The sequence below is a fragment of the Pristis pectinata genome, chromosome 4 (assembly GCF_009764475.1).
Source record: "Pristis pectinata isolate sPriPec2 chromosome 4, sPriPec2.1.pri, whole genome shotgun sequence".
In the NCBI taxonomy this organism is placed as follows: Eukaryota; Metazoa; Chordata; class Chondrichthyes; order Rhinopristiformes; family Pristidae; genus Pristis; species Pristis pectinata.
In genome coordinates, this window is record NC_067408.1 from 62,228,357 (window position 1) to 62,246,499 (window position 18,143).

An 18,143-nucleotide genomic window follows, 5' to 3' on the forward strand; every position below is an offset into this window, starting at 1 on the left:
TGTGCTTATCCAACACCTCTGTCGTATCTGACTCCACCAGCACTCCTGGCAGCGCATTCCAGGCACCCACCCATCACTCTCTGTGTAAAAAACCTGCCCCACACATCTCCTTTGAACTTATTCCCTCTCACCTTAAAGCACATGCCCTCTAGTATTTGACATTTTGCTTCTGGAAAAAGTTACCAGCTGTCTACTCTGTCTATGCCTCTCATAATTTTATAAACTTCTATCAGGTCTCCCCTCAGCCTCTGCCACTCCAGAGAAAGCAACCCTACTTTGCCCAACTACTCCTCATAGCACATGCCCTCTAATCCACAGCATCCTCTTAAACCTCTTCTGCACCCTCTCCAAAGCCTCCATATCCTTCCTATAATGGAGTGACCAAAAGTGAATGCAATACTCTAGAAGCGGCCTAACCAGAGTTTTATAAAGTTGCAACATAACCTTCTAACTCTTGCACCCAATTGCTCAAGGCAAGCACATCATACACCTTCTTTACCATGCTACCAACAGTTCAACAGAGATGAGTTGAGCAGTGCATTGACAATGGAGGGTCATAATTGCTCCACACAATATTTACTTAAAGTGAATGAGCAGTAACAATACTTAATTATTTTGCATTCCATGTATCGTGCTATTTAATGCACTGTGTATGATTTGCTGTTGATGGGAACATAGGTGACTTGCAAGCACTAAGTTTAATTGCTGAGTCTTTCCAGGACAATTAGAGCCCAGTTACCTTCAGCAGATTTCCAGGACCAGAGGGTTCAGACTGACGTCTTAAATGTTTTCTTTAAGCATGAGCAAAACTGATAGTTTGATATCTAAGTGTAGTATCTGGGTTGTCAATATTGATGTGTTAATCAAGATGGTCTCTGAGTGAGAAGCTCACAAGTTCAAGGCCAATGGTTGAGGCAGAATCGATGCTGACCTTCCAGTGCAGTAGCGAGGGAATGCTGCACAGCCAGAAGTTCCTTCCTTCAGAAGGGACATTAAACTCAATCCCCTCTGTTCGGATGGATACCCCCCAGATCCTATTGCATTGCTGGGAGGAAGAGCAAGAAATTCTTCTTGCTGCCTTGACTCATCCCTCTTCTCAACAGTGTCACCGAAACAGCAAATCTCACCATGACCTCACTGATCTTTTTCAGAGCTTGCCATCCCCCACCAATGCAGTGGTAACCACATTTTAAAAATATCTCCCCGGCTGTAAAAACACTGACACACAATGGTGATCTTTATAAACAGCATTTTTGCAGTAACTTGTTATTTTAAGAATAGACTGCTTCTGTGGTAACCTAGATTGCCTCTGCCACAACACAAAACCTCCTTTCTCAATGAGTCCACAGCCATATCCAATGGCACCATGCTAATGAGGCACACTTCCCTTGAGATTATTAATGGCCAATCTCTTGCCACTGAATGAATGGACACAAAGACCACTGTGTATGGGTTAATTTACTTCTACCATTTAAAACCATGCTACACTAGTTTTTGGAATATTAGGAAAACCAGACCTTTCTTAAAAAAAAATTAGTTTGGGCACGATCTGTTATCTGTTCAATAGTTTTGGAGCCCTGACCTCGTTTTTTGATGTATTAACTCAAAAATGGGGAAAGGAGCAAAACCAAGAGGACCTTTTGGGTGATGGAAGATGGTTGAAGGGAGAGATAATCACACACTGGGAGTAATGTAGTGAGACTGAGTGTCACTGACGATAGCCATATTACACTGAGTACTGTGCCATTATATGTTAAACCACACCAGGGATGCTTTCTCTGTACACAGAGGCTCCATCCTCAGTGATGGTAGGGACCAGTAATGTGAGGGCAAAAGAAATGCCTCAGACATTTGCAAATAGAAGCGCTAAGTGGATGGGTTCATCTTGGCTTCCTCCTGAAGTCCCCACCATCTCAGAATCCAGTCTTCAGCCAAATTGATTCATTCTACCCAATATCAAGAAACAGCTGAGAGCACTGGATACGACAAAAAATGTACAGGACCAGACAACCCTCCCCACCATCAAGGACATCTTCAAGAGGCAATGCCTCAAGAGGTGGCATCCATCACTAAGGACCCTCACCATCCAGGACATGCCTGCTTCTCGTTACTACCATTGGGGAGGAGGTACAGGAGCCTGAAGACCCACACTCAATGATTCAGAAATAGCTTCTTCCCCTTCGCCATCAGGTTTCTTAACGGTCCATGAACCCTACCTCGTTAATCTTTTTTTTTGCAGTATTTATTTATTTTTGCAATTTATAGTAATTTTATGTCTTTGCACTGCTCTGCCGCTGCAAAACAACAAATTTCACGTCATATAAGTCAGTGATTATAAATCTGATTCTGAATATTCCAGCCAGAATATTCCAATATACTGAAGACCCAGTTCCAGTCTAGCCATGCCTCTAGCTAAGTGGATCAAGTACAGTTACAACACTGGCATCTACTCAATGTGAATAATTGCCCAGGTATGTCCCTTTGATAATATGCAGGGCAGATCCAATCTGGATAATTACTGTCCACTCTCAATCACCACAAAGTGATGGAAACTGTAGTGGTTAGTGCTATTAAGTGGCACTTACTCATCAATAACATAGTCACTGATGCCCGGTTTGGGTTTTGCCAGGAACACCTATCTCCAGACCTCATCACAGCCTTGTTTTGAACGTGAGCCAAAAAGGTGAAGTGAGAGCCACTGCTCCCGACAGCAAGACACTATCAAACAGAGAGTCAGGATTCCCGAAGTCAGGAACCTAGGTCAGGGTTCAATTGACAGCACGGATTGTGGAGAATGTAGTTGGCTGAAACTAAGTAGCATCTTATGAGGTGAAAGAAGAATAATGCACAATGAAAGCTGAAGGGTTGGAGACTACCCCGACAGGGAGAGTAAAGTCATGAAGGAGCTTAAACACAAAAATAAAAGCAGCTTTATGTTTAAGGAATGGTGACACTGGCAGCCAAAGGAGGAGGACAGTCAAGGTTCAAACATCATATCAAGGATCAAAGGCACTGGCTTTGCTCTTTGTAATTATTTATCAGGAGGAAAGTGTAGCTCATTGTAACAGACCCAGTGGACAATTCATTAAATAAAAACAGAAAATGCTGGAAACACTCAGCAGGTCAAGCAGCATTTGTGGGGAGAGAAACAGTTAACGTTTTGGGTCTGGGACCCTTCAGCAGAACTGGGACAGAGAGAGAAAACAAGTTAGTTTTAAGTAGGAGAGGAGGTGGGGGAGAGATGTGTAGAACAAACAAATTATCTCTGATAGGGTGAGAACAATGATTTAATGTGGCAGTTAGAAAGCCACAAAATAACATACAGCACCTGCAGTTTGTCCAATGTGTTTCTAACTGACACATTAAGTCATATGGTCTCACCCATCAGAGATATTCCCTTTGTTCTACCCATTCCTCCCTCATCTTCTAAAAACTAATTTGTTTTTCCCAATTCTGATGAAGGGTCCTGGATCTGAAGTGTTAACCGTTTTCTCTCCACAGATGCTGCCTGACGTTAGGATGCTCTTCATAGACTTCAGCTCTGCCTTTAACACTATCATCCCACAGAACCTCATAAGGAAGCTACACCTACTGGGCCTTAGCACATCCACCTGCGAATGGATTCTGGACTTCCTCTCTGAAAGGCCACAGTCAGTTTGCATTGGAAATACCATCTCAAATATCACCAGGCTGAGCACTGGAGCCCCCCAGGGCTGCGTGCTCAGTCCACTGCTGTTCATGCTGCTGACCCATGACTGTTCTGCCAAATCAAGCTCCAACCATATCATCAAGTTTGCTGATGATACAACAGTGGTGGGCCTCATCAGCAGGAACGATGAAACAGCTTACAGAGAGGAGATGGTGAGGCTGGCGGATTGGTGCTCAGTCAACAATCTCTCCTTGAATGTGGACAAAACAAGGGAGATGATTGTTGATTTTAGAAAGGCCCAGGCTGACACCCCTGTGCATCAATGGTATCATTGTACAGAGAGTCAGCTGTTATAAATTCTTGGGAATACATATAGCAGATAACCTGTTCAGGTCAACCAACACCTCCACCCTTGCCAAGAAGGCACAGCAGCATCTCCACTTTTTATGGCGGCTGTAGAGAGCAAAGCTGCCCTTCCCCACCCTCATCACATTCTACAGGGGTACCACTGAGAGGGTCCTGACCAGCTGCATCTCTGCCTGGTATGGTAACTGTAACATCTCTGACCGTAAGACTTTGCAGAGAGTTGCAAGTACAGCTGGAAAGATCATTGGAGTACCTCTTCCCTCCATCCTGGATATCTACAACACATGAGGCACACGCAAGGTCTACAGAATCATAGATGACCCTTCTCATTCCTTCCACGACCTATTTGTCCCACTGTCATCTGGCAAGCAGTACCAGAGCATCCAGGCCAGAATTACTAGACTGTTCAACAGTTTTCTCCCCCAGGCTATCAGGCTCCTGAATACCCTGGAGGCAGTTTCAGACAAGTGCCACGTCAAAAGCCCTGGTTTACACAATGGCGTATAAGAACTTTGGTTGCTGCTGAACATGTTTGTACATTTAGTGCAACACACTGAGTTCTGTATTTTCTTCGTCTGACTCGGTTTTGCACTAACCCTGCACTAATTTTGTATTCTGTAGATACCGTTTTTTGCACTATTTGTACCTGCAAAATTTTTTTTGTCTGCGTTTATATTATGTCCTCTGTTCTATGTATGTCCTCTGTTGTGTGAGTCTGGGAGAAACGACATTTCGTTCTTCCATGTGTTTTTATAGCATATGGGTGAATGACAATAAAGTATAACTTGACTTGACTTGACTGACCTGCTGAGTGTTTCCAGCATTTTCTGTTTTTATTTCAGGTTTCCAACATCTGCAGTTTTTTTCTGGTTTTCATTTAAACCATAGAACAGTAAAGCACAATACAGGCCCTTCGGCCCACAATGTTGTGCCGACCTTTAAACCTCGCCTAAGACTATCTAACCCCTTCCTCCCACATATCCCCCTATTTTAAATTCCTCCATATGCTTATCTAACAATCTCTTGAATTTGACTAATGTACCTGCCTCCACCACCACCCTTTATTGGAGAATTCATGAAAGATAATAGAAATGTAGAGCTGGTTGTCTTCAGTACACTTGGGAAAGCGTTTCCATATCCCAGACAATAGTGCTGGTATCCTTGGGAAAACCATTGGGGGTGGGCGGGAGGAAGAGCCGCGGCTGAAGGAGCTCTGTGCTATCATTGTATGGGTAAGAGTGAACCACAGCAGCCATTCCACCCATGGGAGTGAGGCATTGGAAGAGAATGGTGAGGTCAGTGTGTTGAAGGCCACAAAAAGGTGAAAGAAGAATAATGCACAATGGTCACCGTCACAGGGAATGCCGTTGCTGACTTGCATCACATTACAGTGAGGTGAGATTAAAGAGAATGGAACGGCAAGCAGCAGGAGAAAAATCCTTGGACTTGACGATATAAACAAAAATTTCAGACAGAGATAGAGCAACCATCAGCAAAGGCAGAGGACTATGTACCAACAGAAGCTTGGAAAGGAAGAACTGGGGGAACCATTCACAATCAGTCAATAGCAAGTTGGGAAAGAAAGGTTGGTGGTCAGCACTTCAGTGGGAATGAGAGGTGGATCTCATGGTTAACCTTGAAACCACCAACTATGTCAAGACCTAGTTTACTAGACCATGAACCTGACAGGATGTGATTTTATTTGGTATTGGTATTGGTTTATTATTGTCACTTGTACCGAGGTACAGTGAAAAACTTGTCTTGCATACCGTTCATACAGGTCAATTCACTAACTTTCGAATGGACTGTAAAGGGAATCTCAGCGCTACACTAACCTTGAGGGTAGATTTCACTTAGAGGCACTTCTGTGGCTGCAACAGCTCGAATCACCTGGTTGGTCTCGGTCAGGGTTATGCAGTTGGTCTGTTTCACATTCCTAGTCAGGTTACTCCCGTAGAAGAGCTTGTCCGTCGGGGAACCAGCAAGAGTTCTGTCCAATTGAGCTCTTCTTTTCCACGTGTACACTTCATTGGGAGACTGCAGAGACACATTTTAGGTTTAAGTTAGGCATAAACCAGGATTTAATCAATAAAGAAGTTAATAATCAATAAAAGGAAGCAACATAACAAGATACTCTCGTTATCTCTGTCACTCTTCCTAGAACCTGTTATCAACCTGCTTCCTCTTGTGATCCTTCTTAGGATCAAGGATACCTTGCTTCTACGTTGGTTCATGGGTTATGAGGTTGATGGGTTACGAGGTGGGACACAATTACTCTTTCATGAGTGGGTACTTTGGGAGATGGTGAGGTTACTCCGCCTCTGCTGGGCTTCTGTGTGCTGCAGAATGGATTCAAGGTTCTCAGCGTCATCTTGAATGCTCCTTCTCCATTCTGGACACTCGTGGGCCAGGGATTCCCACAGGTTGGGGGGATGTTTCACTCCTCCAAGGTGGCATGAGGTGCATTTAGAGACAATGCCCAATGTTGCAGTTTACATAAGTTGATTAGAAATAAGGAATTGATGCTAAGATTCATAACACAATTAGGGAAGAAGAACAATGGCCTCACAGATGAGAGGGACAGGGCAGTCAGTGTACTTGGTTCACAGAACCTGCCAGCAAATGGCATTATTGCTACTTAGTTCTCCAACCCTTTTACCCATTAAACTGCCTTACTCCTTTCACACATGCGCTCAGGGTTCTGTTCCACGTACTAAGCTTTGGTTAGAGGCTGAGTGTAAGTATGTTCTATGTTAAGTGTTCAGTGGAAAAATAAGTAGGTTACGGTACTAGTAAGGCAGGGGTCTGGACCAACAATCTGGAAACAGGAGTTCTAACCCCACCAGGCAGCTGGGGCATTTAAACTCAGTTTATTATTTAACTAAAGCAAGGGTTAAAAAATGCTAGTGCCGGTTATGGTTATTGGATTGCTGTAAAAACCCGTCTGGTTCACTAATATCCTTTGGGGAGAAAATCTGCCATCCTTACGTCATCTGGCCTATTTGTGGTATTGGTATTGGTTTATTATTCTCACATGTACCGAAATACAGTGAAAAGCTTTTGTCTGCAAGTCATCTAGACAGATCAATCTGTACATAAGTACATTGAGGTGGTAAAAAGGAAAAACAGAATGCAGAATATGGTGTTAACAGCTACCGAAAAAGTAGACAAATAAAATGCAAGGGCCACAACAAGGTAGATTGGGAGATCAAGAGTTCATCTTTATTGTACAAGAGGCCATTCAAGATCCTGATAACAGCAGGATAGAAGCTGTCCTTGAGCCTGGTGGTACGCATTCTCAAGCTTTTGTATATTCTGCTCAATGGAAACGGGTAGAAGAAAGAATGACCAGGGTGGGAGGGTCCTTGATTATGTTGGTGGCTTTCCTGAGGCAGTGGAAAGTGTAGACAAAGTCAATGGAGGGGAGGCTGGTTTGTGTGATGGACTGGGCTCTGTTCACAACTCTCTGCAATTTCTTGTGGTCCTGGGCAGAGCAGTTGTAATACCAGACTGATGCATCCGGGTGAGATGATGAAGAAGGAGTTGAAATAGTTAAGAATGCAGTGACTTTTGGTAGAGAACACCGATAAAACCAGTAACCTTGTTTTACCTGGTTGCTCCCCTGAAATCCAGTGGAAATGAAAAGCAACTCACTGATTCACACCACCAGTTCCAAATCGAGCAAACTGAAGAGCAATCCACTTCACTTTCAGATACTAACTTATGTAAGTGACCTCTTACGTGAACTGAACCCTATTCTTCTGATTTGTGCCTTACCATTAGATCTGGAAATCCAACAACTATAGTTGCATAGCTGTTGTCATCAGATAGAATCCGATTTGGAGATGCAATCTTCTGTCCCAGAGCTGCACTGAGGTTCACTGGGGACAACTCTTCCTTCGACACTGTACAGGGGTTTAGGAGCTCCAGGGCTAAAATCAAAGGACAACTCATCATTAGTGCTTCAAGAACAATTGCTGCAGATTCATTAAACAGACAGAATAAATACCATTTTCACTCAAATAGCAGCAACCTTAACTCCAAACCATAAAACAGGATGAGACTCCTTAGGAATGAAATTTGAATAAGAAATGGATTCAAGACTGTTTCTGCCTGTACATTTTGGTGCAAAATATTCCAAGAGGCTAGTTCCATTTGGTGAGATTCTGCTGCATGCAAATTGGACCATACTTGACAACATGAACAGGATAATAACAGCCACTTCATTATTAAAATGGAAGCTTTGGGGGATATACAGTTTCAAGCAAGTTGCAAACAATCCATAGCCACTTTCACATCTTTTTTCACCGTATTTGTCCCATTACCGGTCTTGTGCTATTGTAAGAGTGTGTGCAATGAGAGTGGAGCAGCCTTTTATCTCTCTAAACACAGATATAAAAATAAATATAAACAAAAGTTATTGGGGGTGGTCTGAACAATAGCAAAGTGGGGGTGCAGACATGATCTGATACAGATTAAAGTGGGAATTACATGGTCACGTCAGATCATGGGGTTTAATACATAGGATAATGGTTATCTACAAACTTCAACAGATGCACTGTTGAAAGTATCCTGATTGGTTGTATCATGGTCTGGTATGGCAATTTGAATGTGCAGGAACATAAGAAGCTGCAGAGAACAATAGACTCTGCCCAATACATCACGAGCACATCCCTCCCCACCATTTGTAGTATCTACATGAGGCGCTGCCTCAAGAAGGCAACATCTATCATCAAAGATCCTCACCATCTTGGCCATGCCATCTTCTTGCAGCTACCATCGGGCAGGAGGTACAGATGCCTGAAGTCACACACCACCAGGTTCAAGAACAGCTACTTCCCTTCAACCATTCGGTTCTTGAACCAGCCTTCACAACCCTAATCACGACCTCAGTATAGCAACACCATAGCCACTTGGCACGACAACTGACTTTGTTTTTTTTTGTTCTAATTGTGTTCTTTCTTGTATAATTTATGTTTCTCTTGTGAATGTTGTGTATCTGATGCTATGAACCTGTGGTGCTGCTGCAAGTTAGTTTTCCACTGCACCTGTGCAGACATGTACCTGTGCATATGACAATAAATGCGACTATGACTTTGATCACTGCTGTGTTTATAATTTACTCACTCCAGGGTATATGATGATCTATCTGATGGGAGCATGCTGTGCGTCCTCTATTTTGGTTCCCGCCTATACCCAGGCTGCACCTGTTGCATGTTAGAGCAGCCACACCCTTGGTAATGTTTTGACCAGTGAGCTAAATCAGGTGAGGGCAGCTGATGTGTCCCCTCCCTTGGTCTAGCATGGAAGCTGCCTTTCTCTAGCATGTGAGACATCTGCAGAAGAAACCTAGGTGATGCAACAACCACAAAGGCAATTCATTTGGACGGTGCTGTCTAAGGAGACTTGGTTAGTTGCTGCAGTGCATTCTGTAGATGTGGTGGACAGAGAACACAATAAAGCACTGAAGTCATCATGGTCACGCACTGTGGCTGAGGATGTCTCCACCTGTAATGATTCCTCATTCCACTGGAGCCAAGCTTCCCCACCAAGAGGACTCCTCCTATGCAATGGGTTTTCCACTTAAAGACATTTTTCCACATGGATTGCTTTGGCCCATCCCATTCCATTAACTAATCCAAACCTCATGGAGATTCAACAACAATCAAGAAGCATGACACTATTGCAGGACATAGCAGCCCCATCCACAACCATTCACTCACTCCACCACCAACACACACTAGCAGCAGTTTGTACCATCTACAGGATGCACAGCAGTAACTCACCAATGCTCCTTAGACAGCACCGTCTAAACCCACAACCTCTACCAGCTAGAAGGACAAGGGCAGCAAAAGCATGGGAACACCACCACCAGGAAGTTGCCCTCCAAGTCACACACTATCCTGACTCAAAAGTATATCGCCATTCCTTCACCATCGCTGGGTCAAAATTCTGGAACTCCCTCCCTGACAGCACTGTGGGTATACCCGCACCTCAAGGACTGCAGCGGTTTAAGAAGGCAGCTCACCACCACCTTCTCAAGGGCAACAAGGGATGGGGAACTAAATTCTGGCTCAGTCTGTGAAGCCTATATCCCTTGAATGAATATATTAAAAAAAGAGTTGGAGGTGTGGCCATGTGATCTGTGAAAATGACCACTGGGAACCACAATCACTATCCTGCACGTAGGCATCCTTGGAACCTGTGGTTCCTCTCCTCCACATCTGCTTTAGCAGAGCCATTTTACAACATCCCAGGAAACCTGAACAGCCCCTTCCATGATCACATCCTTTTAAAGGGAGGGGGATAGGAAAAGTAACACCCCAGAACAAACATCAGGCCAAATTCTTACAGATGGCAGATTATCATGACAGTAGGTGAAAAACAAAGACTCAATTCTCAGAGCATGGGATGCCCATACCCTTATTGACAGGGAGGAAGCACAATAGTCTGAGACAGATCCAGCTCTTGCTTCCAGAGAGCTTGCTACTGCAGTTTTGAATTACCACAACATGCCCACACAACTTTACTACACTTGACTACACTTCTTCCCACTCTGCCTCCTGTAAGCTCTCCATCCGATTTTCCTAGCTTCTTGCTCTCTGACGTATCGGCTCTGACAGTATCACTGTCCACAGCAGTGCTTCTGATGCATCCTTCTTTATGCCCAACTGTGGGTTTCTGTCACCACTATGTCAGGCCCTCAGCAATGCTAGTCCAATTCTCACCTCCAGCTCCTCTTGCCCGTAACCAGGACAATGTTTCCCTTGTACACACAAGAGACTGCAGATGCTGGAATCTGGAACAATGCACAAGGTGCTGGAGGAACTCAACAGGTCAGAAGTATCTATGGAAGGAAATGGACAGTTGATGTTTCAGGTCGAGACCCTCCATCTGGACTACTCCAGATGAAGCATTCCACATGAAGGGTCTCCACCCGAAACATCGACCGTCCAATTCCCCTCATGGATGCTGTCTGACCCGCTGAGTTCCTCCAGCATCTTGAATGTTCCCTTTGTCCCCACCTTCAACCCCACCATCCTTCACATTTAATGGTTTGAGGAGCATCTCCTCACCTTCAGATTGCTGGACTCAACCATCAATTCACAACAACTTCAGATAATTAGACACATCCAGCATCAAGGGAATGTTGTTGAAAAGGGAACTTAGGTGGAGTGGACATGTTATCAGAATGTAAGATCACCACCTCCCAAAATTAGGGGACACTGAGGCAAAGCAGAAGAATGAAGGGTCATCCATACAACTAAATCACATAACCTGAAGAGCAGTCTCCAATGGGCTGGCAATGTTCCTAAAGATATCGCACAAATGGCTTTGAACAGGCCTCACTGACTGCCCCTGATGTGATCAGCACATAAAAGTTCTGAGTGAGATGGACATAATCCTCTCCTGGCCACAGGACTGTGTCTTCACACCTCATGATTAAAATCTTCCAATGCCCACATTCTGATAAAGGGTCTTCAATCTGAAACGTTAACTCTGTTTCTCCTTCCACAGATGCTGCCTGACCTGCAGGTTTCTTTGATACCCATGTGCTTCTGACTCAGGATTCAGACTTCAGAGCCACAGGTGTGGCCATAGATGAGATTTGCACTGTTAATATGATCAGTGACAGGCTACTGAGAGAGAAAGAGAGCGAGAAAGAGAGAATATGACTCCACCCATTCACAGACTTGCCCTTTCATTCTTTCCTACTAAGCTTGATCTAGCACTTCACTTACAGGTTGACCACCCCCCCCCCCCCCCCCCAACCCCCTGCCGACCCTTGAATCTGAGGTATCATTAGTCTTACAATTTTTACCTTATAATTTGTCCATAAAGACAGAAACTATGTGACACTGTTGTTGCCTGAAGTAAGCCGATTCATTTATTTAAAGGGAGCAGTTAGAGGTGCAATGTATTATAGCTTCCTCTGATGACCAGTGCACCCATACCGCTTTTGCTTCAAGGCCTGGCTGTTTTAGAGTAATGGCTGACGGGAGTTTCAGGAAGGTGGCTATCCCCTCCATAAAGGTTTAAGGGAGCTGAGGAGAAACAAGTGAAGGACTTGATCTCAACTGAACCAAGGGAACCATCCTGGAAGGAGGGAAGAGCAAAGGATGGTTCATAGATTCATAAAGTTGTACAGCAGAGAAACAGGCTCTTCGGTCCAACTCATAAGATGCCCATCTAAGCTAATCCCATTTGGTTGTATTTGGCCCATATCAGGCACCGCAAGCTTTCTTGGTCAGTGTCGCGGCAATCACCGTAATTAGCATGCTGAAGCAGGGTCGATGAAGTGCCAAACACTGAAGGAAGATATCCTGATCACACATCAGTGGTATGGAGAAGATTAAAGGGGTTGTACAAGTTGGATGGGACCATAAATTCCCTTCCTTTAGCTCATGAAGGAATGTAAGTTTGTCACTGAACACTCTAACAAACTGCTACAGATGTACTGTTGAAAGTATCCTGACTGGTTGCATCATGGTCTGGTACAGCAATTCCGATGAACAGGAATGTAAGAAGCTGCAGAGAAGTGGACTCAGTCCAATGCATCATGGGCATATCCCTCTCCACCATCGGTAGTATCTACAGGAGGTGCTGCCTCAAGAAGGCAACATACGTCATCAGAGATCCTCTCCATCTAGGCCATGCCATCAGGCAGGAGGTACAGAAGTCCTGCGCCACCAAGTTCAAGAGCAGCTACTTCCCTTCAACCATGAGGGTGGTACAGTAGTGTAACGGTTAACGTAATGCTATCACAGCACCAGCAATCAGGGTTCAATTCCTGCCGCTGTCAGCAAGGAGTTTATACATTTTCCCTGTGACTGCATGGGTTTCCTCCGGGTGCTCCAGTTTCCTCCTACATTCCAAAGACGTACGGCTCGTTGGGCCGGAAGGGCCTGTTACTGTGCTGTATAAATAAACTTTTTTTTGAAAGAAACCACTGAGGTACTTGCAACAAGGCCTGAAGCATGACCCAACTTCTGCACCATTCCACACTGGTTCACAGGCTTCAGATAGGATCAAATCCTGTATCTACCATCACCTCTTCCCCACCACCCAACCTTTGAAACCATTCAACCATTCGGTTCTTGCACCAACTGGCACAACCCTAATCACTACAATTTAGCAACACTATGATCACTTTGAACTAAAATGGACTTCATGCATTTTTGTTCCAATGGTGTTCTTTCTTGTAAAAATTGTGTATGATTTATGTTTAATTTATGTTTTTCTTGTAAATGTTGTGTTTCTAATGCTATGTGTCTGTGATGCTGTTGCAAGTAAGTTTTTCATTGCACCTGTGCATACATGTACTTGTGCAGATGACAACAAACTTGACTTTGACTCGACATTGACTTTGAAACATCCTGAAAACGAAACTTAGCAAGAACACCATCTTGGAAGCATCCACGTGTATATCGAGCATAAAAGATCTAAGGCTGTTCGCAGCTGTTTGAGATCATAAATAACAAGTAAATGCAGCTATTTTCATCTCTGAGCAAATCACATACCTGTGGTGATCCCAAATCCTGTGTGGACCGGCTCCTCAGTTATTGCATGCAGCTCACAAACTCCTGACAAGTCAGATCCAATGTGCATTGGCTTCGTCAGGAGGAACTTCCTAAAAGGTGATGAGAAACAACTTGTTGGTTAATAATTGGGAGAAAGCACAATGTTGGATAAATTAGACAATTAGAACAGAATGTGTTGGAAATTCTCAACAAGCCAGGCAGCATCTATGGAGACAGAAGAAGAGTTAATCTATCAGGTCACTTTCCTTTTGTCAGTTAACTCTGTTTTCCTCTCCACAGATGCTGCATGACCTGCTGAACATTCCCAGCATTTTTTTGCTTTTACATCAGATTTTCAACATTGGCAATTTTTTGCTTTCTGATTCGCTTGGAGAATTTGGCATGGAATTATTGTAGCCAACTAAGAGGTTCTTAGTTTACTGATGTTACTGATGACATTTACAAGCCAGATTGATTCCTGGAGGGCATTTTATTGAAGTTAAAGCAGAGAAATGTTTCTACCAGTTAGAATTACTGTCAAAAGCAAAAAACTATAATTTACATCAAAATTCTTAATTCCCCATTCTCCCATTCCTGTAGTTTTCCCTTTTATACCTCCAATTTCACTCACATAAGACCGCAACAAAAAAGTTTTGCCATCTATCAACAGATCTAGCTGGATTTAATTGGGCTTAATCAGTCCTGACACATCTCCTAACAAAACAGTTTTGAACAGAAGGGGATGGGATTGTCACCACCCACCCTGACAGCCTCCAATGCACCTGAACCCACCGTCACCATTGCGGACATAAGATCAGTGTTCCGGAGAGTGAACCCATGGAAAGCATCTGGCCCAGATGGTGTCCCCGGTTGTGTCCTTAGATCCTGTGCAGATCAGCTTTGCAGACATTTTTAGCTTTCCCTGCTTCAATCTGAGGTTCCCACCCGCTTTAAGAAGTCCACTATCATCTCGGTACCTAAGAAAAACAAGGTAACTTGCCTTAATGACTGCTGCCCGATGCCTCTGACATCTACCATCATGACGTGCTATGAGAAGCTGGTCATGGCATGCATTAACTCCAGCCTCCCAGAAAACCTCGACCCACTGCAATTTGCCTACAGCCGAAACAGATCTATGGCAGACGCCATTTCCCTGGCCCTACACTCATCTCTGGAGCATCTGGACACCTACATTAGACTATTGTTTCTTGACTACAGCTCCGCTTCAATCCTATAATTCCAAGCAAACTCAGCGCCAAACTTCTAGACCTGGGACTCAACACTTCCCTTTGCAACTGGATCCTTGACTTCCTGACCAACAGACACAATCAGTAAGGATAGGCAGCAACATCTCCGCCACGATATCCTCAACACTGGTGTCCCACAAGACTGCGTCCTCAGCCCTCTACTCCCTATATACTCATGACTGCATGGCCAGATTCTGCTCTAACTCCATCTACAAGTTTGCAGATGATACTACCGTAGTGGGCCGTATCTCAAATAATGACGAGTTGGAGTACAGGAAAGAGATAGAGAGCTTAGTGACATGGTGTCATGACAACAACCTTTCCCTCAATGTCAACAAAAGAGCTGGTCATTGACTTCACGAAGGGGTTAGTGCACATGCTCCTATTTACATCGAGTTCCTAGGAATGAGCATCACCAATAGCCCGTCCTGGTCCAACCACGTTAGATGCCACGGCTGAGAAAGCTCACCAGCAGCTCTACTTCCTCAGGAGCCAAAAGAAATTTGGCATGTCCCTGTCAACCCTCACCAGTTTTTATCGGTGCACCATAGAAAGCATCCTATCCGGATGCATCACAGCTTGGTATGGCAACTGCTTTGCCCATGATCACAAGAAACTGCAGTGAGTTGTGGACACAGCCCAGCACATCATGGAAACCAGCCTCCCATCCATGGACTCTGTCAACGCTTCTCGCTGCCTCAGTAAAGCAGCCAGCATAGTCACAGACCCAACTGACCCCGGACATTCTCTTTTCTCCCCATTCTCATCAGGCAGAAGATACAAAAGCCTGAAAGCACGTACCATCAGCCTCAAGGACAGCTTCTATCCCACTGTTATAAGACCATTGAAAAGTTCCCTAGTACAATAAGGTTGACTCTGGACCTCACAATCGACCTTGTTATGACCTTGCACCTTAGTGCCTGCATGCACTGCACTTTCTGTGTAACCGTAATACTTTATCCTGCACTCTGTTATTGTTTTACCTTGTATTACCTCAATGCACTGTTGTAATGAATTGATCTGTATGAACGATATGCAAGACAAGTTTCTCACTGTACCTCGGTTGAGGGGTGACCTTACAGACGTATATAAAATCAATTGAGGGGCATAGATAAGGTGAATGATCAGAGTCTTTTTGCCAGGGTAGGGGAGTCTAAAACTAGAGGGCATAGGTTTAAGGTGAGAGGGGAAAGACTTAAAGGGGATCTGTGGGGCAATTTTTTCCACACAGAGGGTGGTGGGTATGTGGAACGAGCTGCCAGAGGAAGTGGTACGGGGGGGGGGGGGGTATAATTATGTTTAAAGGATATTTGGACAGGTACATAGATAGGAAAGGTTCAGAGGGATATGGGCCAAATGCGGGGAAATGGAACTAGCTCAAGTTGACAACTTGGTTGGCGTAGATGAGCTGGGCTGAAGGACCAGTTTCCGTGCTGTACAACTCTGTGACTCCATGACTATACACAGATTGTTCATTTTCTATAAAGTACTTTAGGAAATCAAGGGTGATGGAAGCACAAACGATTCCCTTCTGAAGCCCGAATAAGCAAGTCAATGAAACGGCATTCAGTGCGAATGATTCATTGACTGTATCCACATTTTGCTAAACCCCTGATTTGCAAGTTGTGGAGAGTACAATTAATTGTAAAACAGATGTACCGCACTCACTTATTGGTTTTACTTTCCACCAGCAGCCATCTGTCTTCAGCTACCAAATGAACAGACTTAACCGTGATCGGCAGGGAAAGGCAGTGTGCCTGACCCTCCAGAACATCCAAAACATCCAGTGAATTCCTGTAAAACACAAGCATCTGTCACCCAACAGGCTGATTTAACACTTTTGTAGTGAACAGATTGCCTATTTAATTTCTCGCCCTAAAAAGATCCATAAAAATTCTCTGTCATGGTAGTGTAGCGGTTAGCGTAACACGATTACAGCGCCAGCACCCCAGTTCAATTCCGGCCATTGTCTGTAAAGGAGTTTGTACGTTCTCCCCATGTCTGCGTGGGTTTCCTCTGGGTGCCCCGGTTTTCTCCCACATTCCAAAGATGTACGGGTTAGGAAGTTATGGGCATGCTATGTTGGCATCGGAAGAGTGGCGACACTTGCGGGCTGCCCCCAGAACAGTCTCCACAAAAGATGTATTTCACTGTGTGTTTTGATGTACATGTGACTAATAAAGATATCTTATCTTATCTTAAATCTGTGCACCCTAATGTGTGTAGTCTGCTTATACTGTTGTTTGCAACGTTCTCACCAGTCTCCTGCAATGCCCAACGGGAGAAACATGAGCAAGTGCAGAATTCAGGAGAAGCAGGACTAAAAGGTTAAGGGATAATTCAAACAAGATGTAATGACATACAACCATTCCCTCTTTGAAGTCATGCACACTGCCCTTACTTATATATTCATATTTATATTGTAAATTGCATTTGCATGCTTATCATACTAAAATTACATCCTTCTGCCACTGACTGCTGCTGTGCAAGTTTATAATGCCAGTTGTCACCTAATGTGGCCGTAGCAATTGATATTCCTGAAGGTTAATAGGAAGTGTGTTCAGAGATAAGACCTTTTATTCTGCCATTTAGCCCATTTAATTAGCGGTTCTATGCATTCAGGCAATAGGAAGCTATTACAAGCTTAAGGTGTTTGGGATGGTCTATGTATAATCAGGTTTAACAAGGTCAGATTTTGAATATGAAACTATGTTGCTGTTAGCTGCCAGCAAAGTGGTGCCTCTCTTTGGCATCATCTTTTTTTTCCATCCCTACCATCCAGGCCATGCCATCTTCTTGCAGATACCATTGGGCAGGAGGTACAGAAGCCTGAAGTCCCACACCACCAGCTACTTCCCTTCAACCATTCAGTTCTTGAACCAACTGGCAAAACCCCAATCACTACATTATAGCAAGACTATGACCACTTTGATCACTTTGTACATAAATGGTCTATATTTTTGTTCTAATTGTGTTGTTTCTTGTAAAAACTTTGTAATAATTTATGATTAATTTATGTTTTTCTTGCTGCTTATGTGATGCTATGTGCCTGTGATGCTGCTGCAAGTAAGTTTCTCATTGCATCTGTGCATACATGTACTTGTGCACATGACAATAAACTTGACTTTGATCACTCCACAGTAATCAGTCTTTTACCTGCAGTCTGCAGTTTTTACCTGTACTCTTTGTGCCTCAAGGGATGGGATCTCTTTCCAGTCTCTGTGAACTGGCAGTCAGCAGGCATCTTTTCTAAGTGGTTACCTCAGTTGGTAACACTTGTCTCTCCTAGCCAGAAGCTTGAAAGTTTGTCCCACTCCAGACACTTGAGCATAAGACGTAGGCTGACTCCAGAATACACCA

The 18,143-nt window shown here is 44.1% G+C and overlaps 1 protein-coding gene across 1 annotated transcript in view; it reads right to left on the minus strand.

Moving 5' to 3' along the window:
• The window catches only part of vwa8 (von Willebrand factor A domain containing 8), a 321,854-nt gene that overhangs the window by 77,829 nt on the left and 225,882 nt on the right, over nt 1–18,143 (minus strand). The window contains exons 32-35 of the mRNA XM_052013855.1: nt 16,452–16,577; nt 13,537–13,646; nt 7,793–7,947; nt 5,851–6,052 (exon numbers count right to left, since the gene is read on the minus strand). Of these exons, the coding sequence (XP_051869815.1) occupies nt 5,851–6,052; nt 7,793–7,947; nt 13,537–13,646; nt 16,452–16,577 (593 nt within the window). The remainder of the gene's footprint in view (nt 1–5,850; nt 6,053–7,792; nt 7,948–13,536; nt 13,647–16,451; nt 16,578–18,143) is intronic.